Source organism: Salmo salar, chromosome 01, assembly GCF_965601325.2.
Source record: "Salmo salar chromosome 01, fSalSal1, whole genome shotgun sequence".
NCBI lineage: Eukaryota > Metazoa > Chordata > Actinopteri > Salmoniformes > Salmonidae > Salmo > Salmo salar.
In genome coordinates this window covers 86,857,507-86,871,548 of record NC_138291.1, presented here as the reverse complement: position 1 = coordinate 86,871,548, position 14,042 = coordinate 86,857,507, and the positions used below count along the sequence as shown (strand labels likewise).

Here is a 14,042-nt window from a genome sequence, read left to right as displayed (position 1 = left end):
GGTAAACCTAATTAGTTTCTAGTCATTTCTCCTCCTTCCTTCAGGCTTCTTCCTCTTCTTTGGACTTTATATGGCGGTTGGCAACCAACTTTAAGGGGCATTACCATAACCGACTGGAGTGTAGACCTCAGTTCATCTTTCAATCACCGGCGTGGGTATATGCTCCTAAAAACCAATGAGGAGATAGCACGTGGGTATATGCTCCTAAAAACCAATGAGGAGATAGCACGTGGGTATATGCTCCTAAAAACCAATAAGGAGCTGGGAGAGGCAGGACTTGCAGAGCATCAAGCATCACAAATAGAACCAAGTTCTATTTGAGTGCCTAGCTATGCAGACGCTCGCAAGCAGTGTGGGTGCAAAGAATGAATAACATGTATGTGTAAATGTATTTTGCGACGCTCGCGCACGCCACGCGTCTGGTCTGGTCAGCATGTAAGATGGAATCTGACGTCAACTGAAGCTGGCTAGCTTTATAAAACCCTGAGTAAATCTAGCTTGCATTGTAGCATACCCCTCAGGAAACAACTCAGAAGTCAGTGTGAGGACTGATGAAGAAATACCATTAACTAAAGAGAGAGAGAGAAGGAGGGGAACTGTCTAGCTGCCAGGCTGGCCAGTGGACACTTGATCCAGAATGAGTGGAGCTTTATGTCAGAACCATGTCAGAACAAAGTGCAGCGGTGTCCTCTCTGTGTTTGTCTTTTTACATAATCATCTCAAACTGTGTTTTGGTCCAATTGTTTGTCCTTCCCTAATCTCGGTTTGGATTTAATTACATTGAATTGATATCCTAAGATTACCATTTGTCTACAACAGCATTGTTTTTTTCTGTATTGTGGAAATTAAAATGAATCTGAGCCAATAACTCCACAGTTTAGCCAAACTGCTGACTCTCAGTGACTCTGGATAAGAGCGTCTGCTAAATGACTAACATGTAAATGTGAGTTTCAGAAGAATAATGTACACACAGTTCTTTAAGTGTTAATCAGGGGTATATCAACATGTTACAATTACATGCTTGTGTGACTATTCATGCATGTTATTTGCGCTACAGACATCCTGGGAAAATACAAACTTTTGCACCTTCAAGTTCTTTCATTCCTCTTCATTTTTTCGCCTTTTTTTTAAATCAGGGAAGAAGAATGCATCTAAGTGAAAAATTTCTAACATTTTAGTTTTCTGTGTGTTTTTGACAGCCCCATCGAGTCCTGTCAGAACTTCTACAAAGACTTCACACTACAGATTGACATGGCTTTCAACGTCTTCTTCCTCTTGTACTTTGGTCTACGGGTAAGTAAAGAAAGTACAAGGCTACATAGTACACAACAAGTTGTTACGCTAGTGAAGTTTCAATCATGTCATGAAACAAAGACCGATAAAGTCATTCAAGTCAAAACATCGCACTGTGGAAGCATTCAACAGTTTGCGGGTACCTGTCGTTCTTTCATAACTTTAATGCCTTTTTGTACCCTGAACAAACAACAGTCATGTATCAACATTAAAAGGGGGATGGTTGGCAGAGTTGTGATCAATTCCAGTTAATTGTCACAGGAAGTGGAATATTATGGGTGAATTTGACTCGAGTTTCAATAATCTCCAAGTTATGGAATTGGAATTGAATTGGAATTAAACTGTTTGAATTGGAATTTTAAAACATTTTTAATTTGGAATTGAATTGGAATTCAATATTTGTACATTTCCCCGTTAATGGAATTAATTCACTTAGTATGAAACATTTACTCTAGGATTTGTTTTAAATTATTTAAAACATGTATATGTATTTCTGTATTTCCAGTATAGCTAGGCTGTCTGAGCAGTGACAGGATCAGCCTGAAAGCCTGAGGGAATTGAATTTGAATTTGTGTAATTGTTGGGGATAATATTGGATTGGGGATGGAATTCTTAGAATGTACCTAACAATGGAAATAAGATTAATTGAATTATGTCTGAATTCAAATTTACAGGGAGAGGGAATTTAGTTAGAATTGAATTTGTGGAATTAACCCCAACCCTGCCGGTGGGTTATACAGTACCAGTGAACAGTTTGGACACACCTATTCATTCAAGGGTTTTTCTTTATTTTGACTATTTTCTACATTGTAGAATTATAGTGAAGACATCAAAACTATGAAATAACACATATGGAACCATGTATTAATCAAAAAGTGTTAAATCAAAAATATATTTTAGATTCTTCCAAGTAGCCACCATTTGCCTTGATGACAGCGTTGCACACTCTTGGCATTCTCTCAACCAGCTTCACCTGAAAGGCTTTTCCAACAGTCTTGAAGGAGTTCCCACATATGCTGAGCACTTGTTGGCTGCTTTTCCTTCACTCTGCGGTCCAACTCATCCCAAACCATCTCAATTTGTTTAAGGCCCAGTGATTGTGGAGGCCAGGTCATCTGATGCAGCACTCCGTCACTCTCCTTCTTGGTCAAATAGCCCTTACACAGCCTGGAGGTGTGTTTGGGTCATTGTCCTGTTGAAAAACAAATGATAGTCCCACTAAGCGCAAACCAGATTGGATGGCGTATCGCTGCAGAATGCTGTGGTGGCCATGCTGGTTAAGTGTCCCTTGAATTCTAAATAAATCACTGACAGTGTCACCAGCAAAGCACCCCCACAACATCACACCTCCTTCTCCATGCTCCACAGTGGGAACTACACATGCGGAGATCATCCGTTCACGTATTCTGCGTCTCACAAAGACACAGCGGTTGGAACCAAAAATCTCAAATTTGGACTCATCAGACCAAAGGACAGATTTCCACCGGTCTAATAATTTGCTCGTGTTTCTTGGACCAAGCAAATCTCTTCTTCTTATTGGTGTCCTTTAGTAGTGGTTTCTTTGCAGCAATTCGACCATGAAGGCCTGATTCACGCAAGTCTTCTCTGAACAGTTGATGTTGAGATGTGTCTGTTACTTAAACTCGGTGAAGCATTTATTTGGGCTGCAATTTCTGAGGCTGGTAACTCTAATGAACTTATCCTCTGCAGCAGAGGTAACTCTGGGTCTTCCTTTCCTGTGGTGGTCCTCATGAGAGCCAGTTTCATCATAGCGCTCGACGGTTCTTGACATTTTCTGGATTGACTGACCTTCATGTCTTAAAGTAATAATGGACTGTCATTTCTCTTTGCTTGTTTGAGCTGTTCTTGCCATAATATGGACTTGGTCTTTTACCAAATAGGGCTTTCTTTTGTATACCACCCCTATCTTGTCACAACACAACTGATTGTCTCAAACACATTAAGAAGAAAATACATTCCACAAATTAACTTTTAACAAGGCACACCTGTTAATTGAAATTCATTCCAGGTGACTACCTCATGAAGCTGGTTGAGAGAATGCCAAGAGTGTGCAAATAGGCAAAGGTTGGTTACTTTGAAGAATCTCAAATATATTTTGATTTATTTAACACTCTTGTTTACTCCATGATTCCATCAGTGTTACTTCAGAATTTTGATGTCTTCACTATTATTCTACAGTATAGTAAAAATAAAGAAAAACCCTGGAATGACTGGTACTGTAGTTAATTGGTTTATTTTCCCTTTCAGTTTATTGCAGCCAATGACAAGCTGTGGTTCTGGCTGGAGGTGAACTCAGTGGTGGACTTCTTCACTGTTCCCCCGGTGTTCGTGTCAGTTTATCTCAACAGGAGCTGGCTTGGTAAGTACAGAATACCTGTATACATTTACACCTCTAAAGGTCTATTATATGGGCTAGTTCTAATGTAGTAGTCTTGGTCCTGGTTGGATTGCTCAGACCTCCAAAACAGCCTACAGGTTGGCCAAATGTGGGAGTGGTGTTTTATATTTCAACCTCGATGGTGAGCAGGTCAGCACCGCCCCCCACTGGATTATATTTGTATTACAGTGGTTTAAGATGGATTGTTGTATTAAATCATTGTTTTCTAGTTGATCCTGATGGATTCCTTTTTGGTCTGTTTCACTTTGGTTAGCTTATGTTGGACCCAACCCTCTTTTCAACATCCGCAGATGCTGGGAGTAGCTGCTGGGGCTGACAGTAATAATGGTATTGGTTGTTCATTGACAGCAATCATTTGTTTACTTACCAGTGATGGTTTCTGGTTCCTGTCAATGTACATTTCACAATGTTGTGATATTGCACTGCTGTCAGTCTTGGATTAGGTTGCCATGATGGAATACAACAAGTCATTTCAATACCTTTCATGTCATTGAACAAGCTTTTTTGTTTTGCTTGCCACAGTACCTGGAATGATGATTGAAGTGATTGAAATTGGTCTATGATTGAAAGTACATGATGAATGGGATATTAAAGTTAATAGGCTTTTGTTGAGTGGCGCCTGCCTGATTCACTGCTTTAAAATAGAAATCAATCTACTAAATTAATGTGTGCCTGAGTCCGTGTCCCAAATGACAACCTATTCCTCATGGGCCGTGGTCAAAAGAAGTGCACTATATAGGGAATAGGGTTCCATTTGGGATGCAGAGGACTGTGGCTAATCTCCAGGAGAGAGCGAGAGGTCTATAGGAGATTACAGATAAAGGTGATTTTCTGCTTCATCACATGCAGGTGTTGGTTAGGGCTTTATCAGCTGTCAATCAGTTGTCAATTAGCTGTCAATAAGAACTCAGGACCACGCCTCCCTCCTCTCAGTCCTGATCAGCATCTGACTGTAGCTCTGTCTGTGTCCCAAATGGCAGCCTATTCACTATATAGTGCTCTACTTTTGACCAGGGCCCACAGGCAGATAAAGGTTTATGTCCCAAATGGCACCCTATTAACTTTATAGTGCTCTACTTTTGACCAGAGGGGTATCCTACGAAGCAAGAAACAATAGATCTATTCAGGGTTTTCTAAAGCTAACCAGCTTCAGGTAACTTCATCTTCCAGCTTAGGCTTAAAGGTCCCGAACTGTCAAAATCATGTTTGTTGGCCGTCATTGTAAATAGCAATTTGTTCTTAACTGACTTTCCTAGGTAAATAAAGGTTAAATTAAAAAAATGTTTGTCATGATATGTGATGACATTTTGGTCCCCTCCCCCATGTCAAACACTTGGATTCAGGAGGCGGGATCGAGGTTGGATTATTAAGAGATTTTTGTGTTATCACAAAAAGCCACATTTTAATACACCAATGGTAACGTCATGATAAATGGAGTTAGCCCTGACTTCGCTTACCCCGGAGCAAGTTAGTTCTGAATGATTCGTTGCCATAGAAATGTACCTGACTAAAAGGTGAGCCACATTCGTATGACTCGTTATCCCTAGTTGATCTCAGAGTTTAACAAAGTTACCTCACTAGGTCCTCAAACCTGATTCATAGGATACCCCTCAGGGGACATAGGTAGATAAAGCTCTGTATCCAAAATGATTCTCTATTCCCTAGTTTGTGCGCTTCATTTGACCAGGCCCATAGGGTAAGATAACCCTACAGGCTGTCCTTTGTCCAAAGAAAAGACTGCCATCTGCTGGGCCTTAATGTGCATCCAACTAAGACATGCTTTAGCACTCAGTTGCTTTTAAAAATAGATGGAGATTGATGGTGATGACCTGGCAATGCTATGACAATGCTATATCTGAATTAACAGCGGGGTTTGCAGTTTTGGGACTATTCTATTGGTTCATTAAGCCAGGCAAACTCAATCAAGCCCAAGTAAAGTATTAGATATTATTTTGAATAGTATTTGAACCCAGGTCATGCTGTAACTTCTGTGGCTAGAGCTTAGCACTACTGCCCTCACTGAATGAATACGCTCTCATATCCCTAGTCAGGCTCAATCTCTCATCGACCAAAGAGCCTTTTCCCAAATCTTCTGTCTGAACATTCTGACATAGATACACACAGACACACACATCCACAAATACGCACTCAAACACTAAAGACCCAGAAAGCACTCAGAACTGTTATGTTAGTTGGAAGTAAACATGCACAGATTCCAAGTTACTACTGTAGCTAACTGCTTATAGGCTACCCTAAGTGTTACTACTGTAGCTAACTGCTTATAGGCTACCCTAAGTGTTACTACTGTAGCTAACTGCTTATAGGCTACCCTAAGTGTTACTACTGTAGCTAACTGCTTATAGGCTACCCTAAGTGTTACTACTGTAGCCAACTGCTTATAGGCTACCCTAAGTGTTACTACTGTAGCCAACTGACTGTAGCCAACTGCTTATAGGCTACCCTAAGTGTTACTACTGTAGCCAACTGACTGTAGCCAACTGCTAATAGGCTTCCCTCCAAGTTACTACTGTAGCTAACTGCTTATAGGCTACCCTCCAAGTTACTACTGTAGCCAACTGCTTATAGGCTTCCCTCCAAGTTACTACTGTAGTGAACTGCTTATAGGCTACCCTCCAAGTTACTACTGTAGCCAACTGCTTATAGGCTTCCCTCCAAGTTACTACTGTAGTGAACTGCTTATAGGCTACCCTCCAAGTTACTACTGTAGTGAACTGCTTATAGGCTACCCTCCAAGTTACTACTGTAGTGAACTGTTTATAGGCTTCCCTCCAAGTTACTACTGTAGTGAACTGCTTATAGGCTACCCTCCAAGTTACTACTGTAGCTAACTGTTTATAGGCTACCCTCCAAGTTACTACTGTAGTGAACTGTTTATAGGCTACCCTCCAAGTTACTACTGTAGTGAACTGCTTATAGGCTTCCCTCCAAGTTACTACTGTAGCTAACTGTTTATAGGCTACCCTCCAAGTTACTACTGTAGCTAACTGCTTATAGGCTACCCTCCAAGTTACTACTGTAGTGAACTGCTTATAGGCTACCCTCCAAGTTACTACTGTAGCCAACTGCTTATAGGCTTCCCTCCAAGTTACTACTGTAGCTAACTGCTTATAGGCTACCCTCCAAGTTACTACTGTAGTGAACTGTTTATAGGCTACCCTCCAAGTTACTACTGTAGCTAACTGCTTATAGGCTTCCCTCCAAGTTACTACTGTAGTGAACTGCTTATAGGCTTCCCTCCAAGTTACTACTGTAGCTAACTGCTTATAAGCTACCCTCCAAGTTACTACTGTAGTGAACTGTTTATAGGCTACCCTCCAAGTTACTACTGTAGTGAACTGCTTATAGGCTACCCTCCAAGTTAGTACTGTAGTGAACTGCTTATAGGCTACCCTCCAAGTTACTACTGTAGTGAACTGCTTATAGGCTTCCCTCCAAGTTACTACTGTAGTGAACTGCTTATAGGCTACCCTCCAAGTTACTACTGTAGCTAACTGTTTATAGGCTACCCTCCAGGTTACTACTGTAGCTAACTGCCTATAGGCTTCCCTCCAAGTTACTACTGTAGTGAACTGCTTATAGGCTACCCTCCAAGTTACTACTGTAGTGAACTGCTTATAGGCTACCCTCCAAGTTACTACTGTAGTGAACTGCTTATAGGCTACCCTCCAAGTTACTACTGTAGCTAACTGCTTATAGGCTACCCTCCAAGTTACTACTGTAGCTAACTGTTTATAGGCTACCCTCCAAGTTACTACTGTAGTGAACTGTTTATAGGCTACCCTCCAAGTTACTACTGTAGTGAACTGCTTATAGGCTTCCCTCCAAGTTACTACTGTAGCTAACTGTTTATAGGCTACCCTCCAAGTTACTACTGTAGCTAACTGCTTATAGGCTACCCTCCAAGTTACTACTGTAGTGAACTGCTTATAGGCTACCCTCCAAGTTACTACTGTAGCCAACTGCTTATAGGCTTCCCTCCAAGTTACTACTGTAGCTAACTGCTTATAGGCTACCCTCCAAGTTACTACTGTAGTGAACTGTTTATAGGCTACCCTCCAAGTTACTACTGTAGCTAACTGCTTATAGGCTTCCCTCCAAGTTACTACTGTAGTGAACTGCTTATAGGCTTCCCTCCAAGTTACTACTGTAGCTAACTGCTTATAAGCTACCCTCCAAGTTACTACTGTAGTGAACTGTTTATAGGCTACCCTCCAAGTTACTACTGTAGTGAACTGCTTATAGGCTACCCGCCAAGTTACTACTGTAGCCAACTGCTTATAGGCTACCCTAAGTTTTACTACTGTAGCCAACTGACTGTAGCTAACTGCTTATAGGCTACCCTAAGTGTTACTACTGTAGCCAACTGACTGTAGCCAACTGCTTATAGGCTTCCCTCCAAGTTACTACTGTAGCCAACTGCTTATAGGCTTCCCTCCAAGTTACTACTGTAGTGAACTGCTTATAGGCTACCCTCCAAGTTACTACTGTAGCCAACTGCTTATAGGCTTCCCTCCAAGTTACTACTGTAGTGAACTGCTTATAGGCTACCCTCCAAGTTACTACTGTAGTGAACTGCTTATAGGCTACCCTCCAAGTTACTACTGTAGTGAACTGCTTATAGGCTTCCCTCCAAGTTACTACTGTAGCTAACTGCTTATAGGCTACCCTCCAAGTTACTACTGTAGTGAACTGCTTATAGGCTTCCCTCCAAGTTACTACTGTAGTGAACTGCTTATAGGCTACCCTCCAAGTTACTACTGTAGCCAACTGCTTATAGGCTTCCCTCCAAGTTACTACTGTAGTGAACTGCTTATAGGCTACCCTCCAAGTTACTACTGTAGTGAACTGCTTATAGGCTTCCCTCCAAGTTACTACTGTAGTGAACTGCTTATAGGCTACCCTCCAAGTTACTACTGTAGTGAACTGCTTATAGGCTTCCCTCCAAGTTACTACTGTAGCTAATTGCTTATAGGCTTCCCTCCAAGTTACTACTGTAGTGAACTGCTTATAGGCTACCCTCCAAGTTACTACTGTAGTGAACTGCTTATAGGCTACCCTCCAAGTTACTACTGTAGTGAACTGCTTATAGGCTACCCTCCAAGTTACTACTGTAGTGAACTGCTTATAGGCTACCCTCCAAGTTACTACTGTAGCTAACTGCTTATAGGCTACCCTCCAAGTTACTACTGTAGTGAACTGCTTATAGGCTTCCCTCCAAATTACTACTGGAGTTAATTGCTTATAGGCTACCCTCCAAGTTACTACTGTAGTGAACTGCTTATAGGCTACCCTCCAAGTTACTACTGTAGCTAACTGCTTATAGGCTACCCTCCAAGTTACTACTGTAGCTAACTGCTTATAGGCTACCCTCCAAGTTACTACTGTAGTGAACTGCTTATAGGCTACCCTCCAAGTTACTACTGTAGCTAACTGCTTATAGGCTACCCTCCAAGTTACTACTGTAGCTAACTGCTTATAGGCTACCCTCCAAGTTACTACTGTAGTGAACTGCTTATAGGCTACCCTCCAAGTTACTACTGTAGCTAACTGCTTATAGGCTTCCCTCCAAGTTACTACTGTAGCTAACTGTTTATAGGCTACCCTCCAAGTTACTACTGTAGTGAACTGCTTATAGGCTACCCTCCAAGTTACTACTGTAGCTAACTGCTTATAGGCTACCCTCCAAGTTACTACTGTAGCTAACTGCTTATAGGCTACCCTCCAAGTTACTACTGTAGTGAACTGCTTATAGGCTACCCTCCAAGTTACTACTGTAGCTAACTGCTTATAGGCTTCCCTCCAAGTTACTACTGTAGCTAACTGTTTATAGGCTACCCTCCAAGTTACTACTGTAGCTAACTGCTTATAGGCTACCCTAAGTGTTACTACTGTAGCCAACTGCTTATAGGCTACCCTAAGTGTTACTACTGTAGCCAACTGACTGTAGCCAACTGCCTATAGGCTACCCTCCAAGTTACTACTGTAGCTAACTGCTTATAGGCTACCCTCCAAGTTACTACTGTAGCTAACTCTGGCAACGTACCAAGTAATTCTGTTGAGTGATGTTGCCTAGCTACCCTGCAAGTTGAGTTTCCATGTTGACTAAGTCTTAGTTGGAAGTTCAACTGTTCTGGTTTTTGATACCTTTGGATGGAAAATAAAACCAGTTTGTCATTCAAATTCAAACCTCCATTGCTGCTTTAGTAAGTAATTTGTGAGAGCTTTTCGGGGACGAGTGCCAGAGAGCAGCAGAACATTGGCCAAAAAGACAAGATAGCAGCTAATTCCTGCTCCAAATGCTCCAGCTTTTTACTCATGAGCTGTACAAATAAACACAGAAAGAGGCTTTTAGTGTTAAGCTGTCCACTGATACTTGCCTTAAATGATTGCACTTATGGATATTGAAAGAAAATAAGATAGATGTTTTTTGAAAATGTTATTCTGTAATCTTGCTGGAAAGGTTTTATATTTTGTGTTGATTTTGGACATTGGGATTTCACTTAACATCTGAATGTTTTGAAATTACTTTCATTGCACACATTTTCAATAGCAAGTGTACCTCAATTGATATACTGAATGAATAGATGAACTAATATATAAGCTTTCCATCAATAGAATGTAATGCTTTTCCATCTGTTGTACAGTAGCATTGCTGCCCTTTCCTGCTTTGAGCTGCTATGTGGAATGTAAAACATTCAGCTTGAATGTACAGTAGGTAGCAGTCAGCTTTTGTTACAGCAGTTGTGATGAATTCAGGATCATTGTTCTTTCACCAAATCCAGAGAAAAATTCATTAATGATTCCTAAAGCTTCTCAGATACTGTGCCTTGCAAAAGTATTCATCCCCCTTGGTGTTTTTACTATTTTGTTGCATTATAACCTGTAATTTAAATTTATTTTTATTTGTATTTCATGTAATGGACATACACAAAATAGTCCAAATTGTTGAAGTGAAATGAAAAAAATAACTTGCTTCAAAAAATAAATAAAATAAAAAAAACGGAAAAGTGGTGCGTGCATATGTATTCACCCCCTTTGCTATGAAGCCCCTAAATAAGATCTGGTGCAACCAATTACCTTCAGAAGTCACATAATTTGTTAAATAAAGTCCCCCTGTGTGCAATCTAAGTGTCAGATGATCTCAGTGTATATATACACCTGTTCTGAAAAACCCCAGAGTCTGCAACACCACTAAGCAAGCGGCACCATGAAGACCAAGGAGCTCTCCAAACAGGTCCGGGATAAAGTTGTGGAGAAGTACAGATCAGGGTTGGGTTCTAAAAAAATATCTGAAACTTTGAACATCCTATGGAGCACCATTTAAATCCATTGTTAAAAAATGTAAAAAATATGGCACCAGAACAAACCTGCCAAGAGAGGGCCGCCCACCAGAACTCATGGACCAGGCAACGAGGGCATTAATCAGAGCGGCAACAAAGAGACCGAAGATAACCCTGAAGGAGCTGCAAAGCTCCACAGTGGAGATTGGAGTATCTGTCCATAGGACCACTTTAAGCTGTACACTCCACAGAGCTGGGCTTTAAAGAAGAGGGGCCAGAAAAAAGCCATTGCTTAAAGAAAAAAATAAGCAATCACGTGTGGTGTTCGCCAAAAGTCATGTGGGAGACTCCCCAAACATATGGAAGAAGGTACTCTGGTCAGATGAGACTAAAATGTAGCTTTTTGGCCATCAAGGAAAACTCAATGTCTGGCGCAAACCCAACACCTGTCATCACCCTGAGAATACCATCCCCACAGTGAAGCGTGGTGGTGGCAGCATCATGCTGTGGGGATGTTTTTCATCGGCAGGGACTGGGAAACTGGTCAGAATTGAAGGAATGATGGATGATGCTAAATACAGGGAAATTCTTGAGGGAAACCTGTTTCAGTTTTCCAGAGATTTGAGACTGGGACGGAGGTTCACCTTACAGCAGGACAATGACCCTAAGCATACTACTAAAGCAACACTTGAGTGGTTTAAGGGGAAACATTTAATTGTCTTGGAATGGCCTAGTCAAAGCCCAGACCTCAATCCAATTGAGAATCTGTGGTATGACTTAAATATTGCTGTACACCAGTGGAACCCATCCAACTTGAAGGAGCTAGAGCAGTTTTGCCTTGAAGAATGGGCAAAAGTCCCAGTGGCTAGACGTGCCAAGCTTATAGAGACATACCCCAAGAGAGTTGCAGCTGTAATTTCTGCAGATGGTGGCTCTACAAAGTATTGACTTTGGGGGGGGGGGGGGGAATAATTATGCACGCTCAAGTTTTCAGTTTTTGATTGTCTTGTTATATTTTAATTCCAGGTTGTAAGGCAACAAAATAGGAAAAATGCCACTCTATGCCCAGAGCTTGACTCGGCACTGCCACATCACGTGGTGATACACTTTCTTTCTGGTGACAGTTTTGAGGAGTTAAAATACATTCTACCCTAAAATGACTGTCTATGACAGAATGTGGCCATCCTATAGACTATCTGCAGTCTGATGAGATGTACTGTACATTTTCTGGTAGTAATAGGACATACTTGCCTCACCGTCTGTCTGGCCTCTGTCTTTCTCTGGGTTGGCGAATCCTAAAGGAGCTTATAGTGTAATATTCTGATGGATCAGAAGAGGGGCTTGCTTTAAGCTTGCCGTACACCACTGATGATCACAACGAGGATGCTACAGTATGAGTGTCTGTGGTAAATCTGATCCCAACACACCTAAATCTCTTCCTGCTGGACACAGACATGTTGAGCCCACCTGCTCGTCTTTTCTCTGCTGTCCGAGATGGATACTGAGAGCCTTTGATTGATTTGCTGTGTGATAAAGGAAGGGAAAAGAAGCAGTGGATAGATAGAGTAAGCTGTTTTAAGGAATTGGAAAACGTGGTTCCAGAGGATGTTGTGAAGCCTTGAACTGAGCAATGTTTGGACACTGACTGACGAGAAGCAACAACTGGACAACTTACTTTTGATTTTGAGAAGCTTTTGCCGACTTGCCCGTCATTTAGCCAAAGGTATTTGTCAGTCTTGGAAGACATACATCATGATTCCGACTAAGATGTTAGTGTACCGAGGGCCCGAAGGGGGCACACGCTCTGAGAAGTTTCAGAACACGTGGAGACGTAAGAAGTCTTGCGGGGAGCTCTTTCAGAATGGCTACAGGGTCAAGATGGTCCAGCGACGGCAGGCCGTGGAGAAAGAGGACCGGGACAACCTGTGTCACACCTTGACTTCCTGTTTTCATTTCATCTCTTACTGGGGTAAGAACTTAAGACGTTGCTAGCCGATGTAGCAAATAATATATAGGATCTAATATAAATCCAGAGACTGGCTGTCTATGCCTGGTCCAAATTCCACTGGCGGCTATCGTGTCAGCTGGAGAGAGAGAGAGAGCTCAGGTCCGGTGTTTGTGTTGTGCGTTGTGTTGCCATCTGGACGAAGCTTCTGTAACATCAATATAAAAATGTGTGGGGAGGAAGTGAGACGCTGAATGGTTTATATATTGTATTTATAGATTATAGATATTTGATTTACCGTAACATTTTTGTTACCAAAGGCATGATTTACTGCACGTCTATGGAGATGGATTTTACTTGATTGTTTACTCTTGGGGCTGCAGTTCAACTAAAGATTATTTAGGAATATTTACTAATTTCAAGAGAGGATATGCTTTAGTCTACAAGTACTTTAGAGTAGAATTTGCTGTAAGAAATTATATTACAGTCTACCTGGGATGCTTTGATACTTGTATTCAGTACATATACCCAGGACTAAATCAGAGTGAGACATTGACACCCTGGTTAATACCTCTAGTGCTGGTACATTTAGGAGGTTTTAGTTGCCTTGAGTCATGCATTACGGTAATGTTTTTTAGTTACTTTCTAGGATTGACACAGTCAAGCTTTTGAGGGCATTTGTTTCTACATAGCTTTGGTGCTATTCTCACAAGCATGTGGTGAATTTTTAAAACTCTTAGTACAAAACTCCAAACTGGTAACACTTGTAACACAGCAAGTCTTATATTCAAAACCTTTTTATTGTGCATTAATCTTTCACCGTTCAATGATTTATCCAAAATATATGTTTACTGTGAAATACCATGAGAACATTGATTTAATCACCAAAAGAAAACATGATATCTTCTCAATTTAGTTGTTTTAACAACCAGTTAATCCAATAGCAAAACATTTCAAAATGTCCCTTTAAATGTAGTATGCTACAGTACTGTAAATTACAAGACATTACACTGTTTTCACATTAGGCTATACATGTGTTCAATATGGAATTGGTCCGATGAAGTGGACGCTAAGCTACAGGACT

The 14,042-nt window shown here is 41.2% G+C and overlaps 1 protein-coding gene across 4 annotated transcripts in view; it reads left to right on the top strand.

Annotated features, from left to right (window-relative positions):
- The window catches only part of LOC106611671 (calcium-activated potassium channel subunit alpha-1a), a 226,511-nt gene that overhangs the window by 130,018 nt on the left and 82,451 nt on the right, over positions 1-14,042 (top strand). For all 4 annotated transcript variants that reach the window (XM_082977652.1, XM_045723530.2, XM_045723527.2 and 1 more), the window contains exons 4-5: positions 1,200-1,293; positions 3,562-3,673. In XM_082977652.1, coding sequence (XP_082833778.1) covers positions 1,200-1,293; positions 3,562-3,673 — 206 coding nt within the window. The remainder of the gene's footprint in view (positions 1-1,199; positions 1,294-3,561; positions 3,674-14,042) is intronic.